General features: G+C 36.2%; 1 protein-coding gene across 14 annotated transcripts in view; it reads right to left on the bottom strand.

Annotated features, from left to right (window-relative positions):
- Positions 1–21,863, bottom strand: part of RGS22 (regulator of G protein signaling 22) — a 145,297-nt gene that overhangs the window by 26,147 nt on the left and 97,287 nt on the right. For 11 of the 14 annotated variants that reach the window (XM_045454073.1, XM_045454074.1, XM_045454075.1 and 8 more), the window contains 7 exons: positions 14,971–15,165; positions 12,213–12,305; positions 9,460–9,632; positions 8,373–8,535; positions 6,073–6,231; positions 3,654–3,722; positions 1,157–1,318 (listed from right to left, as the gene is read on the bottom strand). In XM_045454073.1, coding sequence (XP_045310029.1) covers positions 1,157–1,318; positions 3,654–3,722; positions 6,073–6,231; positions 8,373–8,535; positions 9,460–9,632; positions 12,213–12,305; positions 14,971–15,165 — 1,014 coding nt within the window. The remainder of the gene's footprint in view (positions 1–1,156; positions 1,319–3,653; positions 3,723–6,072; positions 6,232–8,372; positions 8,536–9,459; positions 9,633–12,212; positions 12,306–14,970; positions 15,166–21,863) is intronic. The other 3 variants (XM_045454082.1, XM_045454083.1, XM_045454079.1) reach the window with 2 other exon arrangements.

Raw genomic sequence — 21,863 nt, 5'->3', positions numbered from 1 at the left:
TAGAAAAGAGTTTCACTGCATGTTGGAGAAAGTTTGGAGATAGACTTTATTGAGAAATTGCTAACTATATAGAATATAAATGCTGCAGAATATTTGTATTACATAATTCATACTTAGATTATAAGACCAATTGAAAGTATTATCCTCTTGAATTCCAGTTTTATTTTTATTCTCTACTTTTATAATGGCATAAAATAGGCTACTTGCCCAGAAATGAATCTGTTACCCAGGGGAGCATTTAGGCAGAGTCTGGATGCCTCCTCTTAAGTATTTCTAAACAACATTCCTATATTCAAGTCTAGATTAAATACCTAGAAAGTCCTTTCCTTTCTTTAATGCAAAGATTCAATATGATTTCAATGAACACTTAAACCTAAAAAACAAGTGCCTAACCACTTGTTCTTTGATTTATTTGTTTTTGTTTTGTTTAGAATGTGGCCATTCTTTCTTATTTATTTTTTTTATTCTTTGAGAGAGAGAGAGAGAGAGAGAGAGAGAGCGCACACATAAGCATGGAAGAGGTAGAAGAAGAGGAAGGGAGAGAACACTAAGTAGGCTCCAAGTCCAGCGTGGAGCCTGATGTAGGGCTCAACTCCATGACCATGAGATCATGACCTGAGCCAAAATCAAGATTCTGACACTCAACCAACTGAGCCGTCCAAGCGCTCTGTGGCCATTCTTGCTAATAGAAAAGCTCCTCTCATCTCTGTTGGTTTATTTATCAATAATCCGCTATCTTTGATTACCATTGCTGGAAATATGGTTGGGAGAAATTCTGGGAAAGAGGTCTTGGTTCAAGTACTGAATATGGGTATCTTCAGGAAAAAATGTCTATAGTACATTTATAGAGAAATGCTATGCAAAAATGTAATTAAAACTCTTTTGAGAAAGGTTCTCATTAAGTCATAATATCTGTGAATACCTTGAAAAATCTAATTCTATCATTTCAGGGCTCATGCTTACTCTTCACCGTATAATAATAAATGTATCTAACATAGAACAATAAATACCTCAACATTTACATATTGGTATGAAGATGACAAAATTGGAATATCTTAATACAAATCTTGTCCATATAGTTACAATTAAGAATCTGGTGTGTTAGTGCATTTCCTCCACAAAAAGAGGTGGTTTTCTCCAGCTTCCAATATAATACCTTATATTTTTGTACTTCTTGCCAAAAGAGTACCCCGTTTTCCAATAAATCTCCTTTTAGAGCCACAAACCGTTGAAACTGTCTTGCGGTAACTGGATTCAATAATGCTTTACGAAAAGCCAGGATTTCACAAGATGAAGATATCCATTTACTCTCCACAGGCTGTCCATAACAGAAAATACAGAAAATTAGCTGTGTTCTAAAAAGCAATAATAAAGTCAGTTATTAGGCTAAGCATTACCAAATTCAACCTCCTTTACTTTGGGTTGTTGAAATTTACGGCAAGGATACAATAGAATTTGGCAACCTTAACCCCTCTGCTCTCCCTTTTCTCTCCTTTATATTCTTATGGCATCAGGTTTTTAGAGGTGGAGAGAAAAATAAATGATTGGATGATTCAGAACATATAACTACATTGATTAAGGATGTCATTACATTTTGGGACTAAGGTGAAGAACTACACTTTAGTGCACTGTGTGAGTTCTGTGCTTAAACAGAAAAATATAATCATAATGTTATGATATACATTGTTACATTATTATTATGTATTTTGTAATTACATATATATGTTATATAGTACATAATGTACCATATATGTAATATATATGTTACATATTAATATATAACTCTCCTGCCTTTTAAGGAGTAAGAGCACTTGAACATTTAAGATATTTTTTCACATCTTTAAAAAAAATTACCAGGAATTTAAGCAGGAAATTAGTTGTGGAGCTTCTATTTAGAAAAAAATAATGTTTTCAGGTGACACATCTTTGTATTATTTTAATAAAATTGTTATTAATACTTCATAATAGAAGAAATCATCAATACATTATTTTTAATAATAAACTTCTTCTGAGGATTTACTTTACATAACAAAAAAGCCAGAAGGACCCATAGTGTTTTAGTAATGCTTAAAGGTAATACTTAGTTTATATCTTCACAATTTTGAAATACAAGATGTCTACTTTTAAAATTTTGACCATTTTAGATCACATATCCATTCCTCTTTAGCCTCTCAGATTAAAAAACATAAGACATAGATTTTACTGAATTTACTGAATAGTAATTATTTTACTGGATAAGTTTTATTAACATTCCCTAAATCTGAGTTTAGCCTACAACCATCCAAAGAAGCATCATCCCAACAATGTTTTAAATGAATTTAGGAATTATAGTAACAATCAGTCAAAGCACCATGATAAATACCCATTATTGGTTAGGCATAAAATAAGTTTCTTGAAACAAATCATATGTGACCATCAATGTGTTTAAGAGAGTTATGTAAAAGGCACTATGGGAACACAAAAGGAGTAACTAATTCTGCCTGGAGTAGCAAAAGCTTTGCAGAAGGGTCTTGAGGATGACATCTGAATTAGAAACTGAAAAGTAAAGGCAACACCAGGCAGTCTAGAATGGCAGTGCCTTAACCCAGATAGAGCGATTAGATGTCTAACACTGTTTTAGTGAGGCACATGTCATGTTCTCTGGTCAAAAAGTTAAGACCCTCGGCATATGTTCCGTATTAAAATTACAGCCCTATAAATAGGAACAATTATGTATTAGACTGGGATGTTTATTTAAAACCCACTCAGCAAATAATGTTTTAAGACCTGCTTCTTAAGATACTAAAACTTAAGTAATTTAACTAAAACCTGTAATTTAAGTAAGCAGAAAATAACAAAATATATAATGCACAATATGAAATATAAGCCCATTCTACTCAGTATTTCAATAAAAAAAATATAGCAAAAGACAAACATAAGAATGGTTTATTTCCTTTTAAGAGGAAAATACAGAAAAAGAGCATCCTAACAGATACGTATAATCCTCTAATAGTCAAATAAAATTTTATGTTAGTTAGTTGTAGGGGGTCACCTGGGTCTAGTCCCACATTCCAGCAAGACCTGAGGAAGAATGCGTACACATAAATTCATAAGCTCAAAAAGAAGACTGTTTATCATGCTTGTTGAAAGACAAAATAGGTACTTTCTAGTAAGGTATCATAGCATAGTCGTTTAAATAATCACCAAAATGACAGTTATCTTAATTCTTTTAAAGCCAAACTGTAATTTCCAACAAAGAGCATAATATAAGATAATTTAACTTAGTAATTCTGCTGCACACATCACCTCATTCTTTTTGTGTAATCCAGTCTCAGTAATAAATAAACTATCATAGGCTGGAACGAACAGCTTGTCTCAATAAATCCATCACAAGCAAGATAAACAAAAATACACATTTACCATCCAATATTTAAAGCACGCTTCTAGGGTTTAGCAGTTCAAGAGGGCTTTAAGAAGGCAGCGCTGGTAGAATCACACTTTCCCCCAGAATCCATCAGCCAATTAAATGTGTCGGTGGTCAGTTGGTGGCTTAGAAAGCAGGGTCTATGATGAGGGTCTCTTTTAATACGTGTGTGTGGGGGGGGGGGGGGGTAGAAATAATTCTTTGACAGAGCAGAAGTTGCAAGAGGAAGAATATAACACACACTACTTGCCTTCCAGACCCCGATTTTCCTTTCATGCTTCTGTAGTAAGAGCTCCTCAGCTACATCCCTCATCTGTACCTAGAAGCGAAACCATTTATTTTTTCGCACTTATCCAGAGTGCCTACATTTTTGTCATCATTTACTAAGTTAATAACTTTTAAAAATGAGGTAAAGGTCAGCATGGATAAGAGATAGTGCAGTTTAGGAGAAAGAGGATCTGATTTAGCAATGGAAGCCCTTCCTAAGTGCCTGGGCAAGTCACTCAAATTCTCTGAACAGTTTCCCACCTGCAAAGTGAAGATAATAATACCTTAGTGTATTGCCCCAAATGCAAATAGAAGTTTCACTTTGGGTTACATGGAAATTGAAGCTGGAGAGATAATGAGGACTTCTCAGATTTTGGTGCTATTTTTCTAGCCACAACTAATTTTAGAACACAAAAGTTATTCAAGACACAGAGGAAATATAGTAGATATTTCTTGAGGTTATTGCCTGTTCACAATATTTTCCCCTGGGAACCACTCCCGCCAAATCTGTGCTATGTGAATCTACCTCCCTGTCCACAGCGGATACATCCAGGCACTGACCTAGAGAGACCAGGTCTTGGATCATGACTACTGAGTCTTTTTTATAGCCACAGCTGTCCGGGAACTTTCGCTGGGTTTCCAGGGCTGTCCTGGCCCCTGGCCTTTCTAGAGCTTGGGTGCCAACTCTTCCCCTCAGTGTGTGAGATGTTCCAGCACTATTTTATAATAAATTTTCTCCCTTCTCTTTTGTCTTTGGCGTAAGGTTGCCGGAATCAGTTTATGTTGCTGGCCACCCAAAGAATGCTAAGTCAGGAAATGGCTACAAGTTACAATAAAGTTATTATGGCAAACATAGAAAATGTGGTAAATAATACTAGTGAGCCAGAGCCTGAAGGAAAGAAATGAGGAAATTTGAGTTGTCCCAAAGCTTATTTCCAGGAACTTTTTGCCTAAAACAAGACAGCTCTTCTTCATACTATAAATTCTATATTCCCAGCTGTATTACGTTTCCCATAACTTAAGGTGCTCAGAAGACTGAGGGTATTTCCCAATAAGGAAGGCTCAAAGTGTTTGAAAAACTGAATATAGAAGGCATTTTTTTTTTTAATGTTTACTTATCTATTTCGAGAGCGGGGGAGACAGATGAGAGAAAGAGAAATGGAGAGAGAGAATCACAAGTAGGCTCCAGGTTCAGCATGGAGCCCCACATGGGGCTGAATCCCACGACCACAAGATCATGACCTGAGCTGACACCAAGAGTCGAATGCTCAACCGACTGAGCCACCCAGGCATCTCAAGGGCAGTTTTTTAAGATTCCTCCTGATCAATACTAATGGTATGCGCTTTGCATACTATAGTCCAAAATTACATGTTCTGCCCCTGTGTTAATTTATAAAGATCAGGTTTGCCTGTTTTAGGTGTGATGACAATTTAAATAATCAAAGTAACATGTGCTTTTTATAAAGTAAAAATAAAGCAAAAACAAAAACAAAAAACATCCCACTTTACAAAGTAAGAAGTAAAAACCTTCTTCCACCCCAAACCCATTCCCAGAAGGCAGATCCTTTTAGATCTTTTTTCATAAACACAAATATAGGTAGATAGGTAGGTAGATAGTTAGATAAATAAAAAGAAAGAAAAGGGAATACATAAATAGACAGACACAGAGATATAAGTACATGTAATGGATCATCTTCTATGTTCTGTTCTGCATCTTATTTCATTCAGTAAATAACGTCTATCATATCAGTACATGTGGAAATCTCATTTTTATACTCCCATTTTATATAGAAATCTGCATAGTACAGAATTATCATAATTTATTTATTTATTTCCCCCTTGTATATCCTTGCCCATTTATATGAGGACTTAATAATAATAATAATATAAAATAACTATATTAATACGTAATATCTGAGTGTTTGCTGTGTGCCAGGTACCATGATAAGAAACTAAACATAATTATTTCATCTTCACAACTATCTCATGAAGCAATTACTCTTATTAGCCCTAATTATCTTTCACATGAGAAAGCTAAGATTATAAAACTTAAAGTTGTAGGGGCGCCTGGCTGACCTAGTCAGTACAGCATGGATGGGACTCTTGATCTGATGGTCGTGAGTTCGAGCCCCAACCTGGGTGTAGAGATTACTTAAAATTAGAATAGAATAGAATAGAATAGAATAGAATAGAATAGAATAGAAAAAACATACTTAAAAAAGCAAACCTTAAAGTTGTACAATGAACATGTCATAGGGTTGAGGCGAAAACTTAGGAAGGCCGACTCTATGCTCTTAACCACTAAGCCATTGAAGTACAATGGCTGGGTTGACAGGTATACACATTTGATGTTTTTAGAGGTACTGTTAATTACTACCCAAGGATTACACTCACTGATATACCTTTATCTTCTGACGTGCTGCAAACTGTTCACTTGCAAGAAATAATGGCAACCACACATTTTCTAGCTTATTTAGGACATGCTTCTGAATTTCAATTAGAACAGGTGCATCGAGCTGCTCATGGAGCATCTTTCCCCAGCCACCACTTAAATTCATTATCTAGGAAGATAAAAATGAAACAGAAACTGCAAACTTCTGTTTTAGTGAAGAAATACTAATAGTCATTAATTTATCCATCCACCCCCAAACCAGCTGCCAAGCAGCCGACAGCACCATTTTCATTTTCCGTAAGTTATCTCCTGGCTATACGAGGTACAGTAAAGACTGACAACTCCCCTAACATCAAACAGAAAATTGTGGTTTGTGTGACAGTTCTTTTAGATGTCTGATTTTGTTCACGATATATTTCAGACAACACAGGAGTGGGATTTTTATCCTGTATGACCACAAGCAATGCCACATTTTCTCCATGGCCTCAGTATCTTCAAAGGTGAAATGAGGGTATTTATTAGTCAATGAGTTTTGTAAGTGCTCTTCCAGGTCTAATAACCTATGAATATGTAATTCTGGTCAAATTGACTAATTTGAGAAAACCTTCTCTTTTGTGCATGAGGAAAATGGGGCATGAATTAGTTAGGAGACAATCTTGGCTCAGATATTATCAACATGTACAAACAAACGTTGGATTGGAGATGGTGGTGGTAGCAATGCAGGGCTGCCCCCAACAACTTCGAAGAGGAATACAGAGGCAGCAGGAAGGAGAGAAAGACCAGGTTATACAGACAACAGTCTCTGACCTGCACAGGTAGCACCTATTACAAAACACAATTTCTTTGTGGCCCAAATCTTCCTTCTGCATAAGTACTGGTTTCAACAAGCTACAAATGGCCATTTTCTGCTATACATCATTCTTTTTTCTACCTGTTTCTGTGTACACAGCCCTCAAACCTTCTGGACCCCTCAATGGAAAAATTACCTTCTTCTTAGTTCCCTTTCGATTAATAAAACCCATCAAATCCTACTAATAAAAATAATTTTTTAACATAAAAACAAAAGAGAAACCCCCTTGGACATCTTTTAATAATAATGATTCTATATAAAAAAGGAAGAAAAAAGAAAAAGAGAAAAGACTACTTTGCTAATCAAAGAGAAAACTTGGCCACCCAGCCAAAATTAGGACTGGCAAGACCTACGCAGAATGTAATGTGATGTGGATATCCTTAAGTAGAAAATAAGTAAATAAAAATAAAAGTAAAGCCAAAGATGAGGAAGAAAGGTCACTGGGGAAACTCTTCTGTAGTCAACACAGTCATTTGCTATGATGGCAATGGATAACTTCTCCACTGAATTTTAAATGCTCAGCATCTTATCCTACGGAGGGTTCACACAGTATCATCAGATACCACAAAACTTCACACAATGTAGCACAGGTCAAACAGAAAAGAAATGCCTCCATGTGTTTATTTCACACTTGTGCTTGAGATACCCAGCTACTTTTGCTAACATATCCCAGATTTGTATCTCAGGAAACTAATGGCAAGGCATTTTTGTCAAGGTTGATTAATTTCAGATTGCCTTCTCCCCTTATTCCCCAAAACGTTTGCTTATTTCCCCCCACCACCACCCCCGCCCCGCCCCATAGGATATAGCTTTTTAACCTGGTATGCCCTACCATGAACACTTCTGAATTTTTCTGACATTTACTGAATTTAGCATTAATCTGAGATTTGTATTTCATAAATATACACCATTAGGATATGCATCCTTTTAAATTACCAAAATAAAGATATCAAATGCTATACATTTGATCTCTAGGTAGTAACGTAGTACCAAACTTCAAATTAATTGTAACACTTAATTCTTTACATTTCAAAAGCATAAAACTTGAGCCACATTTCATGGATACTCAGTGCCACTGCTGAATCCCAATCTGACATTTTACCATATAGTATGCTAATGACATGTAGCAAGGATTACAATAATAATATAGTAAATAATGACACCATGTATCATAGGCACTCATATCTGAATGAACGGATGAGTGGATGAATAAGTTATTTTTATTCTATAATTACTTTTTAAAATAACACAGTTTTTACAGCATATAACGCTTGAGTGAATTTTAAAGGCATTTAATTTTTAGATAATTATAAATGACTTAAAAAGTAAGATATCCAAACTGTCTAACATATAAATCATAAAAGCAAAAGACAAAAACGATGAATTTTAGGTTGTTGGCAAAAAGAAATAAATCATTGGTTTTCACACTTCAACAAAGAAATATGTTTACATGTTGATACCTGGTCTTGCTGATACAGAGAAGCTGGACTTTGGGGGCCAAAGAAATATTTTTTATTAAGGTATTTGTCTTTAATATATATAGATTTTGCTTCCCTTTGCTTTCGGTCTCTGTAAATTATTCTTCGGAACTGCTCAATGTCTGTCCAGCACATAAGGTCCACACTAAAATGAAAACAAAACCAAAGCACAGCCCTTCTTTTATTTTTCCTCTTAATTTTACTAACCACTAAACAAGTTTTTGTTTTGACAGAACTTAGAATGTGATTGTCTTGACTAGTTAGCAGAGCCAAGTAGATCATGAAACTAATGAGTTCAGTGTTATCATGTCTCATCCTAGCTAAATATATGAATGAACACAGGCGTACTGGGATCAGAAAATCATCTACCATCGTTATGGGTAGGGTCTCAGAGTTCCTCCATTACTGATGGACCAGTATTGTTGATATCTAACCTAAGAAAATCTCCACCCAATGTGTGTCTATTTGGCAACATGCTAAATTTAGAACAATTCTCATCATTAAGAAGGGAAACTATATATGTGAAATTTGGCTCCCAGGTGTAAACACTTTCTCTTAACTTGGGAGAAAATTACTGGAAAAATATATGATGAATATTTTAGTTTATAGTAGATAAATATGTCATAAGTTTCCAAGATTTTGTGCAAAACTACAATGTTTATGTATCAGCCAATAAAATTACAAAGTTTTACAGTAATTTCAGTAGCTTAGAAAAATATGAAAATATGAAAGAGACACTTTTTCAGAAATACTAGTTAAAGCACCTGTCTAGAAAAATGCAAAAGAAAGAAACAGTAGAAAAGTGACAGAATTAAACATAATGGTGTCTTAATTTATCCAAAGCTAAAACTATTAACAAAATCTTAAAATAATATTTGGGAGGTTGCTATTATCAAAATGCACTCCCCAACAAAAAGTTACCGATACAGATTTCAGATAGGTATGCCATTACTACTGCCATGGATGAAATCTAGCACCAAATCACTTTTATATGTTGAATCAAAGTAAGTAGCTTAGAAAAACAGTGTTTTAAGAGAGAAATACATTTCTAAATGGTTATTTTCCTTACCTTGAAGAATGAGCCTCAAGAAACTGACGGAAATGTTCAAACTCCAGTTTGTTGTTAAGCAGATCATTAAAACTGAAGTGCCTATATTCTTCAGGAACATTATTCCAGTATTCTGTTTTTTTACACACATCAGGAAGCGGTGAAATACCAGTTCCAACTTCACAAGTAGTGTCCTAGTGAAATAACACTTTTCATTAAAAAATCTCCTAAATACAACAAATTATTTTCCAAATTTAAAAAGAGAAACTGAAATAAAAATGAACTATTAGGTCAACACCATCTAACAATTCAATAGTAAAACTAGATAAAGAATCTAGAATCTGGCTGTAACTCCCATCAAATTCTATCCTGTTCCTTTCTCTTCCATTCTCTTCTTTTCAGGAACATTTAGAAAACATTTACTATATATTTGCTTATAAAATGTTAATTTTTTTATTTTTGTTGATGTAAGAGTAATACATCATTTGTAATAAGAAAACAAAAAGCATATATAATACTACCATTCAGAGATAACAATCGTTAACGTTTGTAAATACAAATCTTCTAGTCTTCTTTGCATACACATGTGGTTTATTAAAAATGAAGACAGGACTAAACAAGTATGTATAGTTTTGCAACTTGGTTCTTTTTCTTAACAATGCATTATGAACATAAAGTGTTCTTTTATTTATAACAATTTTGAAAGTTATAGAGTAATGCAAAATATTTTTCTAATAGTACGTTCTTTAAAATTTTAAATATTTATTTATTTTCGGGAGACAGAGAGACACAGTGCAAGCAGGGGAAGGGCAAGGAGAGAGAGAGATACAGAATCTGAAGCAGGCTCCAGGCTCTGAGCTGTAAGCACAGAGCCTGACACAGGGCTTGAACCAACGAAGTGCAGAATCATGACCGGGGCTGAAGTCAGACGCTTAACCGACTGCGCCACCCAGGTGCCCCAATAGTATGTTCTTTAAATGTAACCTTTTCATATAAAAGTTAATTATTGGGGCGCCTGGGTGGCGCAGTCGGTTAAGCGTCCGACTTCAGCCAGGTCACGATCTCGCGGTCCGTGAGTTCGAGCCCCATGTCAAGCTCTGGGCTGATGGCTCAGAGCCTGGAGCCTGTTTCCAATTCTGTGTCTCCCTCTCTCTCTGCCTCTCCCCCGTTCATGCTCTGTCACTCTCTGTCTCAAAAATAAAATAAACGTTAAAAAAAAAAAAAAGTTAATTATTAGGCATTTTTAAAACCTTATGTTTTGCAATTTATAAGCTCTATATAAGGGCAAAGAGCTAGAGAAGCTTATTCTTTCAAAAACCTTTCCTCTCCTTGTATAATTCATTTACCCCTCTGTTTATTTTTGAAAAGCATCAGACCATTAGAGAAACTACCGATATTTAAAAAGTCAATTACCAATGAAGAGAAGGATTATGGGAAGTATTATACATTTTAGTTCATAAAGTTTAAAATGCAACTTAAAATACAATGAAAATGCTACGTTTCAATTCACAAAGTTTAAAATACAAACTTAAAATACAACCTCATGAACTTTTTCATTCATAAACTTTAAAATAATAACAAAATGTGCTGTCTTTTTGGATTTTTACGTAGCCTCTCCAAGATATTAATTCGTAGTTTCTTAAATAAAGAATTTATGTGTTAAAAAGGCCACTATCATAAAGGTTACATTTAAAAGTCCACTTTATTATTTGTGTAAAATTTTATTGTAAAGGAGTAAAAATTGCAGACAGGTACAAGGGAGAAAGTTAAAATATCACCTGAAACTTTACTGTTCAGAGCTAACCATCTGTAATATTTTGGTGATGTCTCAGATATTTCCAGATACCTCTCTTCGTATATATGTATACATGAGAAAATATATAATTTTACATAAATAGGATTATATGATACCAGTGGGTTTTTTCCTTATATTTTTATATAATAATGTGCCCTAGGCATTTTTCACATCAATAAATATAACTGTCACCTTTATGTAGATACACACATTTAATTTTACGACTTTCAGGATCTGAAAGGATTATGTAGGTAATCCAAAAGTTGCAAATTTATAAATCAAAATAACACTTTAATATCCTAGTGAGTCTGATGATCTTTTTCCTGATGCCCCCAAATCCTTTCCATATTTTTTCCTTTATTATTTTGCCTATTGCTGACACACAAAAGTTCCTTTTCTGTTTAGAAAACTCAATTTAACTCTTTGTTTGAATTGACAAATAAAGCTGCTGCTATACAGAAAGCAATCAGAGATGTTCAAAGGAATAATGTGGTTTGAAGGCTCTTAACTAAGGCAGGCATCTGCTTTGTCTTTTGGCTTTGTTGTTAAATGTGTCAATAAAAAGTGACACCTGTCAAATGCAGCATGCTAGGCCAAGAAGTAGCAGAAAAATGGAACTGCCTATCCCTTTCTTGATCAGTACATGATCTCCTCAATATATTATCCCCCTCCCCCTGCCAATATACACAGTGGTAATCCTCTCCAGGATAAAAAGTTTGTTTTTTCTAATTTTTTTTTTCAACGTTTTATTTATTTTTGGGACAGAGAGAGACAGAGCATGAACAGGGGAGGGGCAGAGAGAAAGGGAGACACAGAATCGGAAACAGGCTCCAGGCTCTGAGCCATCAGCCCAGAGCCCGACGCGGGGCTCGAACTCACGGACCGCGAGATCGTGACCTCGCTGAAGTCGGACGCTTAACCGACTGCGCCACCCAAGCGCCCCAAAAGTTTGTTTTTTCTAAGTAGAGAGCTGTCTTACCTCAGATTTCTTGGAAAATGTCTCTTTATGCAAAGCCTGTAGCTTTCTGAAGTATGTGGAGTCTAGCTGTCTAGTTTCTTCCACCAGCTCCACCTAATAAAACAATAATAAAGCTCATAACATCAAGAGAATGTGCATTATGAAAAAGTGCGGAAAGAATGCACAATTTGCCAGTTAACAGCGGGCTAAAAAACGAATACACTTGCCAATAAAGTAAATTAGTTTGGAGGCAAAAGCAGGAAAACCAACATAAAAATATTAGCTACAGCATATTCAGACTTCGCATGCATGCGATAAAATATTTCTATGTAATGATATAGTAACATCAGAGATCACTCCTCCTTTCTGGTCACCCTACGTGAACTAACAAACACTGCACACATTTTGGGTCATATTTCCATTTTCTATTCATTATAATAGGATAATAGTCATGAAAGCAGGCACTGCTAGTTTTAGAGACCAAATAATCCACAGTAGAACAAGAAATGACCAGACTCCATCATTACTCATCTGCAAGCTAAGGTTCTGTTAACTGTAGCAAGAGAGGAGGAGAGTCATTTATCAAATTAAACTCACAGTAGGTCTCATGCTACAGAGTGTGCATTGCACTGTTTTATCGTCAGAAGAACAAGCTCATTCTCCATTTCTCTCTTCCAGGGAAAAAGCAGTTTGGCGGACTGAGAATTTTCTACATTTAATAGCTAGTTTTGGTAGTCTCTTTGATTATCCTTTTTGGGAAACAGCCTACACAATCCAGTCAGGTGGACTTTTACAGACATCCTCTGGGCTGCATTTAAGGGCATTTGTAATTTCTTATTAAAAAGAGTGTATAGGGGTGCCTGGGTGGCTCAGTTGGTTAAGTGTCTGACTTCGGTTCAGGTCATGATCTCACGGAGTGTGTGGATTCATGCCCCACATGGGGCTCTGTGCTGACAGTGCAGAGCCTGCTTGGGATTCTCTCTCTCTCCCTCTCTACCCCTCCCTGACTCGTGCTTGCTCTCTCTCTCTCTCTCTCAATAAACTTAAAAAAACAAGTGTACGGTTTGTCCCACACATTTTGTAAGAATCATTACCAATGCCAAACCTTTTTGATTTAGCGAAGTTAGTTTTAATGCCAAATCTTTTTTTTTTTTTTTTTTTTTTTTTTTTTTTTTTTTTTTAACATCTCAGGACTTATCTCAGGTCCATTTTCCTTTACACCATACACTGTATTTAAAATAATGACTGGAGGAGCACCTGGGTGGCACAGTCAGTTAAGTGTGTGACTCTTTTTTTTTCTTTTCAAAAATGTTTTTAATTTTTTTTAATGTTTATTTACTCTTGAAGGAGAGAGATAGAACGTGAGTGGGGGAGGGGCAGAGAGAGAGGGAGACACAGAATCTGAAACAGGCTCCAGACTCTGAGCTGTCAGCACAGAGCCCAACGCAGGGCTCGAACTCACAATTTGTGAGATCATGACTTGAGTGAAGTTGGTTGCCCAACTGACTGAGCCTCCCAGGTGCCCCAAGTGTCTGACTCTTAATCTCAGCTCAGGTCATGATCTCGCAGTTTGTGAGTTTGAGCCCCACATCAGGCTCTGCACTGATGGTACGGAGCTTGCTTGGGATTCTGTCTCTCCTTCTCTCTGCCTCTACCCCGCTTGTATGCTCGCTCTCTCGCTCTCTCTCTCTCTCCTCTCAAAATAAATAAACTTAAAAAAATTTTTTAAATAAAAATGACAGGAGATCCTTTTTTTTTAATTTCATATGATACCCTAATTTTTCTAATATAACAGATGTATTTTGTAGTAAAAAAGATGTAACACTAAGTTTTCAGGGCAAAGAGAAATCAGGAATGAAAATTTAATTATTTTGGTCATTGAATTTAGTAAGCCATAGAACCATTTAATCAAATCCAGTAAGGTAATTCTATCTGAGGTGTTTGGGTATTAATTTTATCTTAATTTATCTAACCTATTCTTTCTGGTAGAAGATATGACTAAAAAGTTGTTGAGACATGAACAAAGAATAGCAATACGAGGGCAGCAGAGTTGTACTGGAAATGACCTCATGTACAGGGTATACGCACAACTTAATATAAAAGATACCCATGAATGGTTGTAATCTGTGATTTAAAATAAATATTTAAAGAAATGCCTTCCACCCATCAATAAGAATGGTGAAAATATTCAGGCACTGAGATTTAAAATGGCCTCTGCTGGAATTGAAAAAGATGTGTTGACATTTTTATCTAATCAAGCAGTCTGACCTGATGAACATCTAGGGGCATCTTAAAATAGCAACACTGAAGTTAGAAAATGTGTTTTCCACAGTACATATGAAACATTTCTATTTTCCATGGGTGCAATATTTACTATAACTCATCCAGTATAAAATTAAAGGGTTTTTTCCATTAATCAAAATTAAGGCCACTGCAGAGAAATGGCAAGAAAGGACAAAGCCAATAATGTTATCATGGCATATTTTGTTGGTTCGCAGGAAACCAAAACTCAGATTTCTCTCTGTCGACATATTTGTACGGAGAACTAAAAAATGACAAAGATTTTAGTCTTTCGTTAGGACACAATAGAGAAACTGGCAAAAAATAAAGTTAATAAATACTTTCCCGGCTCTAATATTGAGACTGCCAAATCTTAACTCTGAGTCCCTGGCCCATGTAAGACATTTTTCAGTTTTTCTCTTGTGAATTAATAATGCTGCTTATCATCAGTTTTGTAGTAAATGAACGGTTCACACACCGTTTCTTAGTGCCACAATACCTTTCTAAGAGCAACTTGGTCTAATTTTACCATCTGTGTCCAGGGCTCAAGAAGGAGGAGAAGGATATATTCTTCTGCTGTGTCAAAAAGGTCTTCAAATGGTGGCTGTATTCTCATATAAATTTCTTTTTTCTTTTCCTGTTGGAGTCCAATGTCAAGAGTGGCCGAAGGAGCAATGTATGTGGCAAAAAGATACTAAGGGAGAAGGGGGAGAAATGAGAGGTTGTTGGGAGAAACCATAATGGTTAGCAGGTTCCTCAGCAAAGGCATTTTAAAAAGGTAAGAGAAGAGACACAAGCTCAAGTGATTTTTTTTTCTTGAAAAGATGCATAAAACTACTTAAGTCAAAGCAATCTGTTTATTCAAAAGGCTTCTCTTTCCTTTTCCTATTTCTTCAATGGTAATTAATCAATTTGCCATGGATCTTACACAAGAGTATATCATTTGGATATTTAATATTTTTTTATCAGATTCCTGCTTTGTATTATTATGATTGATTCCAGGTTATAGGCTTCCTTTTTCCCTTATGTTCACAATATTTCTAACACATTAGGGCTACTTTCCAAAATGTTTTGGAATGCCCTTTTGGACACACGAGGCAAGAAACAAGGACTGAAAAACTGGCTATTGGTCTTCTAGTATAGGGACCCAACAAACTACCTGCCCTACCCAACTGAGTTGCAGACTTCTTAAGACTGTTGCTAATTACCCCTTTCTGCTGTAAAAATATCTCCATTTGGTGCAGAATGCTGTGGAAGAGATACAAGAAGGAAGTAAGAGTGAATGGAAAGATACACATGGAATTTCTAGCTTCCTAGAAAAAGCATAAATGTCTATTCCATTCTACTCATTTGTCTTTTCTCTAAATAACAGCTATTTACATCTCAGAAGTAATTTATTAACATTTTATTTTTTTAAATGTTACATACTGAATATGTCATGCCCTGCATATCAGATTTAAATGTAGTTGTACTAACAATGTCAAATTAATTGCACTTAATTTAATTTTTTACTTCGTTTTTGGACCTGATAACGTCCAGACTCCACCCAGGCAGTAGATCAGATAGATAGACAGACAGATTGATATATAGACAGAGAGACAGAGAGAGCCATACCAAATACCAAATATAAATAGTCTTACGTAAAATAATCTTTTAAAAGTTTTAAAGGGTCCACATTAATAACAAGCATTTACTGAGTATCTACTAACATCTTAGACACTTGTATAGGTGCTATGTATGCAAAGATTAATGATTAAGACCCAATACCTGTTCTGAAGGAGCCCACTGGTGGTGACATGGAGATGAAAATCAGCAGATGAAATACAGTGTAAGTACTACCACAGAAGTACGCATTGCAAATAAGAACATCAATGACTGCCTGTCCACTCTTTTCAAACTCACATCCCATTAATCACCTTTTAAACATCATACTCAAATACTAATTCTTCTGTTATTTTCCTAAACCTTGCTGTTTTGCCACTCCACACCATTGCATGCATTGTTCCTTCAATCTTGGATATTCACCTTACCGTGCGCACCTTGTCCACTTGATAAACCCTGACTTACTCTTTAAACACCAACATGTATTTTTCTTCCTCCAGGAAGCCTTCACTCACACCCTCCTCCCAAGATCATTTTCTACTGCTGTACCTACCACACTATAATGCAGTTATGTATTATGTATCGTCTCTTCTAGAACGAGGTCCTTGAGGGCAAATACCATAGCTTGTTCTTTTGTCATTCTCCAATTCCTAAAACTGTTCTTGGCAGAGAGTGGATGCCGTAAATGTTACTGAATTGCACTAAATCCATAGAAAAGACTCATTTATGTCTTGGAATGGGAAAGGAAAAGGTTTAGAAACCTTTCCAAGAAAAGATAAGCTTGTCTTATCCTTAATCCTTCAGCTGAATCTTTAAAGATGAGTTGGAGTCAATCAGGCAAGAAAAGGGAATTGATGAGAAAGATGATTTAAGAAGAAGGAAAATCTGGGCCAAGGCATTAAGGCTTAGGGAGGTTTTACAACCTATGGAGAGATTCTAGACTCCAAGGAGATAACACTGGCTAGTGGAAAGAGGTAGAATAAGAGAGGATATTATAAAGTGAGGCAGGAGCCAGGGCATGGATATGACCTTTTGTCCCTTAGTAGCGAATTTGAATTTTACCTAAAGATATATAACGAGGGCTCTCTGAGGGGTGACATTATTGGATATGAATCTTAGAAATAAATCACTATGGCATCAGGAAAGAGAAACAGTTTGAACAGTTTGAACAAGATTTGAGGTAGTTTGGAAATTATTTCAATAGCCAGATAAGAAATTATATGCTACCTTCATCTCTTGCCTGCTTTTTGCAATAGCCTCTTAACTGGTCTTCAAAGGTTCCTCTTTGCTTTCTTAGTGTTTTCTTATGACAGCAAATAGAGAGGTCCTTTTGCCTATCACTCTTCTCAACTCTTCAGTGACTTCTCATCCCACACAGACTAACAGTCAAAGTCTTTATAACTACCTATAGCTGGAGTTTTTGAAACTTTCTCATTACTGAGGGAACAAGTATTATAGTTCAGGACCTGCCAGTGGGGAAGCCCGTGTAAATATCCTACGGTCCCAAAACACCCTAAGAGCAGGACTAGACCAGGTATAGACTCTAGCCTTGAGTCTTTAAAGTGCTAAGCAAAAATAACTGCTAATCTGTAATTTTGTACCCAGCAAAAATACCTGATAAAATGAAAACAAAGATATCACAAACCGATAAACAGAAGCAGACAATCCATCACCAGCAGAACTGTACTATGCACATAAAATAAACAAAGGTAAGAGCAGGATGGAATAGAGAACAATAGAATTGAATAAATATGTAAGTAAATATCAATAAATGTTGACTGTAAAACATAATAACAATTAATAAAGTCAGAGGAAATAGTAAAAGGGCCTAAGAAAGAAAGGTCGGAATTGAGCGGGCAGGTTGAGGTACAATTGAAATGATCTACCATAAAGCCTACTACAAGATAGTAATGTAATATTCAGAGTGGAGTCTCAAAGAACTAGAATAAATGGGGTGCCTGACTGGCTCAGGGTCATGAGTTCAAGCCCCTTTCTGGGTGTAGAGCTTACTAAAAAGAGTGAAGCTAAGGGAGAAGGACATGTAGAGAGCAGTTAAAAGGGAGTACTATAAAGATCAGTACATAACAAGGCACTCACTCAATAAATATTTGCTAAATGGATGAATGGAAGACTAGTATCCTCAAGTGAAATGATGACCCGAAAGGGGAATTTTCAGAGTTCAAAAATTTAAAGCACAAGTAGTTCTAAATTCTGATGAATTCCAACATAAGGCTAGCCCATAGTTAACTTAGGAGAAATGGAGATAGACACTGGAATTGGGTAAGTTATTGGGTAGCATATATGTTATTAGGGCTATCTGTGTGGATATTGAGAAAGCTTCATATGATAAAAACGTACAGAGAAATTTCATGAGTCATGCACTGAAACTTTCTAAAAACATAAAGAGAACTTAAAAGATCTTTAGACAGCATTAATGAGGTTTAGGAGAGGGGAAGTTACTAGATGGAGCAGACTTTAAACTTTTGAAGTATTAAAAGATGAGACTTGTGGGGCGCCTGGGTGGCTCAGTCAGTTGAGCGTCCAACTTCGGCTCAGGTCATGATCTCGCAGCTCGTGAGTCTGAGCCCCGCATCGGGCTCTGTGCTGGCAGCTCAGAGCCTGGAGCCTGTTTCAGATTCTGTGTCTCCCTCTCTCTCTCTGCCCCTCCCCTGCTCATGCTCTGTCTCTCTCTGTCTCAAAAATAAACAAAGGTTAAAATAAAAAAATTTAAAAAAAAAAGGTAAGACTTGAACAGCAACAGGGAACTTCTTTTTATTACTAAGTGCTGTGAAATGTGAGAGAAGGGGCATACTGAAGAGACATTTGGATGTTCTATTTAATTAGGCGATCCATGTGTTGGAAACTTCCTTCCCTAAAACAAAGGTACGTAGTCCACTGGGCAGAATAGTCCAGTTTGAACCATACTCTTTTTTTTTTTTTTTTTTTTTTTTTGAGAGGCAGAGACAGACAGAGCTCTAGTTGGGGAGGAGCAGAGAGAGAGGGAGACACAGAAGCTGAAGCAGGCTCCAGGTTGTGAGCTGTCAGCACAGAGCCTGACATGGGGCTCAAACCCACGGACCATGAGATCATGACCTGAGCTGAAGTCAGACGCTTAACCGACTGAGCCACCCAGGCGCCCCTTGAACCATACTCTTACCAAATGATTATATGATATTTAAAATGAAATTTGCTTTACATACACATAATTTTTTTCTAACCTTGGGAGTTAAATATTTTTTTAAACTTTTTATTTGAATTCCAGTTACTTAATATACAGTGTAATATTAGTTTCAGGTGTACAATATAGTGATTCAACACTTCCATTCAATACCCAGTGCTCATTACAACAAGTACACTCCTTAATCCTCATTACCTAGTTCACCCATCCCCTCACCCACCTCCTCTTTGGTACCCACGAGTTTGTTCTCCATAGTTATGAGTCTATTTCTTAGTGTGCCTCTCTTTTTTTTCCCTATGCTCGTTTGTTTTGTTTCTTAAATTCCTCATATGAGTGAAATCATAAGGTATTTATTTTTGACTGACTGACTTAGCATAATACTCTCTAGCTCCATCCACATCGTTGCAAATGGCAAGATTTCATTCTTTTTAATGGCCAAGTAATATTCCATTGCGAATATGTACCATATCTTCTTCCTCCATTCATCAGTTGGTGGACACTTAGGCTGCAGAAAAATTACTTGTAAATCTAAATAATCTAACAAGTTAGATTTGTATCAGATTCAAATCTATTCTTAAACATTTTGTAAGTTACAGGTTTTAAAAGTGCACTAATTAAAATAATGTCATACTAAGGCAAATTCAAAAACTAAAGACTAAAATGTTCAAATTAACAACATGAAAAGTGTCTCTAGAGTTTGCATCAATAATTGCAAATCTACCTCAAAGGAGAGGAAATTTCACTCCCCAAATGGCTTAAGTTAAAAAACAGTGGTTAGGAGGTGTCTGGATGGCTCATTCGGTTAAGTGTCTGATTTAGGCTCAGGTCATGATCTCATGGTTCATGGATTTGAGCCCCACATCAGGCTCTGTGCTGACAGCTCAGAGCCTGGAGCCTGTTTCAGATTCTGTGTCTCCCTCTCTCTCTCTCTCCTTGCCCCTCCCCCACTCATCCTCTGTCTCTCTCTCTCTCTCTCTCTCTCTCTCTCTCAAAAATAAATAAGAAACATTTAAAAAAATTTTTTAAACCCAGTGGTCAGGTTTTATTTGGGCAGCAATGGCATCTAATGGCAAAAATAAAGCAACTGCTTAGTCACTAGGTCAGCTACATTGAAAGTATAGTTTAAACAAACATTTGACATGCCACATACCAAACTCTTTGTGTAGAAGTTAGTATGGTTTCTTTGATTTAAAAACATGACAACGGTGAAGTGGGTAAAGCACAAAAGAAGTTGGTGATGACTAGAATAACACTAAGAGAAAGGACAGTCACCTTCTGGTGCACACCTGAATCTATTCTTTTCCCTTTCTCTCCCAGTCTTGCTTTCACTCTGCTTGTCTTTTTTTTTTCTGTTTGTCTTTTAAGATTTGCTGCTACCCACAGTCCCAAGAGAGACTCTAAATGCTATTTATGTTGTCTATCATTATACCTTGGTGGACATTGCATGACGCCATGGTAAAGCCAGATTGTTGTATGTGACTATATCAAATTGGCTTGGGCTTTTACCTTCTGAAATTTTGCTTTATGATTTTCTTCAGAATGAGTGTCACTTCACTTCACCATTCACTATATTAATAACACCACTTCTTCTCTGATCATTGCTTTTCATCCTTTTAGACCTCTTCCCAAACATAACTTTACCTTCAGCCCAATATACAGCTTCTTTCTATCCCTCAAATGAATTGTGCACCACCTGGTTTCTCTTACTTTCTTCCACAATCGGGTCTGAAGACTGCCCATCATTTCAAGTACACTCTTAAACATCCTTAATTCCTCCTACCTTGATCTTCTGCCTTATCAGGCCCAATTCTAAGTCAGTTGAATCATTCATTCATTTTCCCAACTTTATCCTCAAGCTCCCAATAAAAACTACAACTGGCTCCATTATAAATAGACTTAAAAAGAAAAAAAAAAAGAACCCCAGCTGTGATCACAAAGCTTGGTGAGTTCTTGCTTATTTCTAATCAAATCTTACCTCCACTTTTAAGCTTTGCCTTCCTCTGTAAAGCTCCCAACTCTATCCTTATACTTCTTCACTTTCAGAAGATTTATCTTACACTTAACTGGGAAAAAACTCTGGTATGAATGCCCTCAACTTTCTTCTCAAGAGCTTTCTTGTAAATATTTTTCTTTCTCTGATGTTTCAAAGGAAGACTCCTCTCCAAGACTAAACCATTCATGTGTGGTCTTGACTCATTCTCCCCAGAACCTTGCAACATCGATTATGTCCTTAGCACTGTCCTTAGTTTACTTTTCCATTGATTCTATCTTCTTCCTTATGCTACAAAGGTGTTCAAGGGAGGTGTCTCTCCCATTGTAAAATAAGTTTCTTGACTGTTTTGTCCACAACCTACCGCCTTTCTCTCTTTCTCATCTCTACAAATCTTCATACTCCCTTTCCACTCTTCAATCTACTGAAGTCTGGTTTTCATGCCAGTGAAAGTGATCTCTCAGATCACTGACAACCATAGGAACACCAATTCAATAGCTTCTCTCCTTAATCTTCATCATATTTGATTCCTTTTGCAACTTTAACATTGTTGATTACCCTCTCCTTGACTCTCTGCCCTCAACACTGTCTCCTGATTCTCTGCTTATTTCCACTCTCAGAC

This window comes from Leopardus geoffroyi, chromosome C3 (genome assembly GCF_018350155.1).
Source record: "Leopardus geoffroyi isolate Oge1 chromosome C3, O.geoffroyi_Oge1_pat1.0, whole genome shotgun sequence".
NCBI classification, from domain to species: domain Eukaryota; kingdom Metazoa; phylum Chordata; class Mammalia; order Carnivora; family Felidae; genus Leopardus; species Leopardus geoffroyi.
Note: the sequence above shows the minus strand (reverse complement) of the source record. Positions and strands in the feature narration are given on the sequence as shown.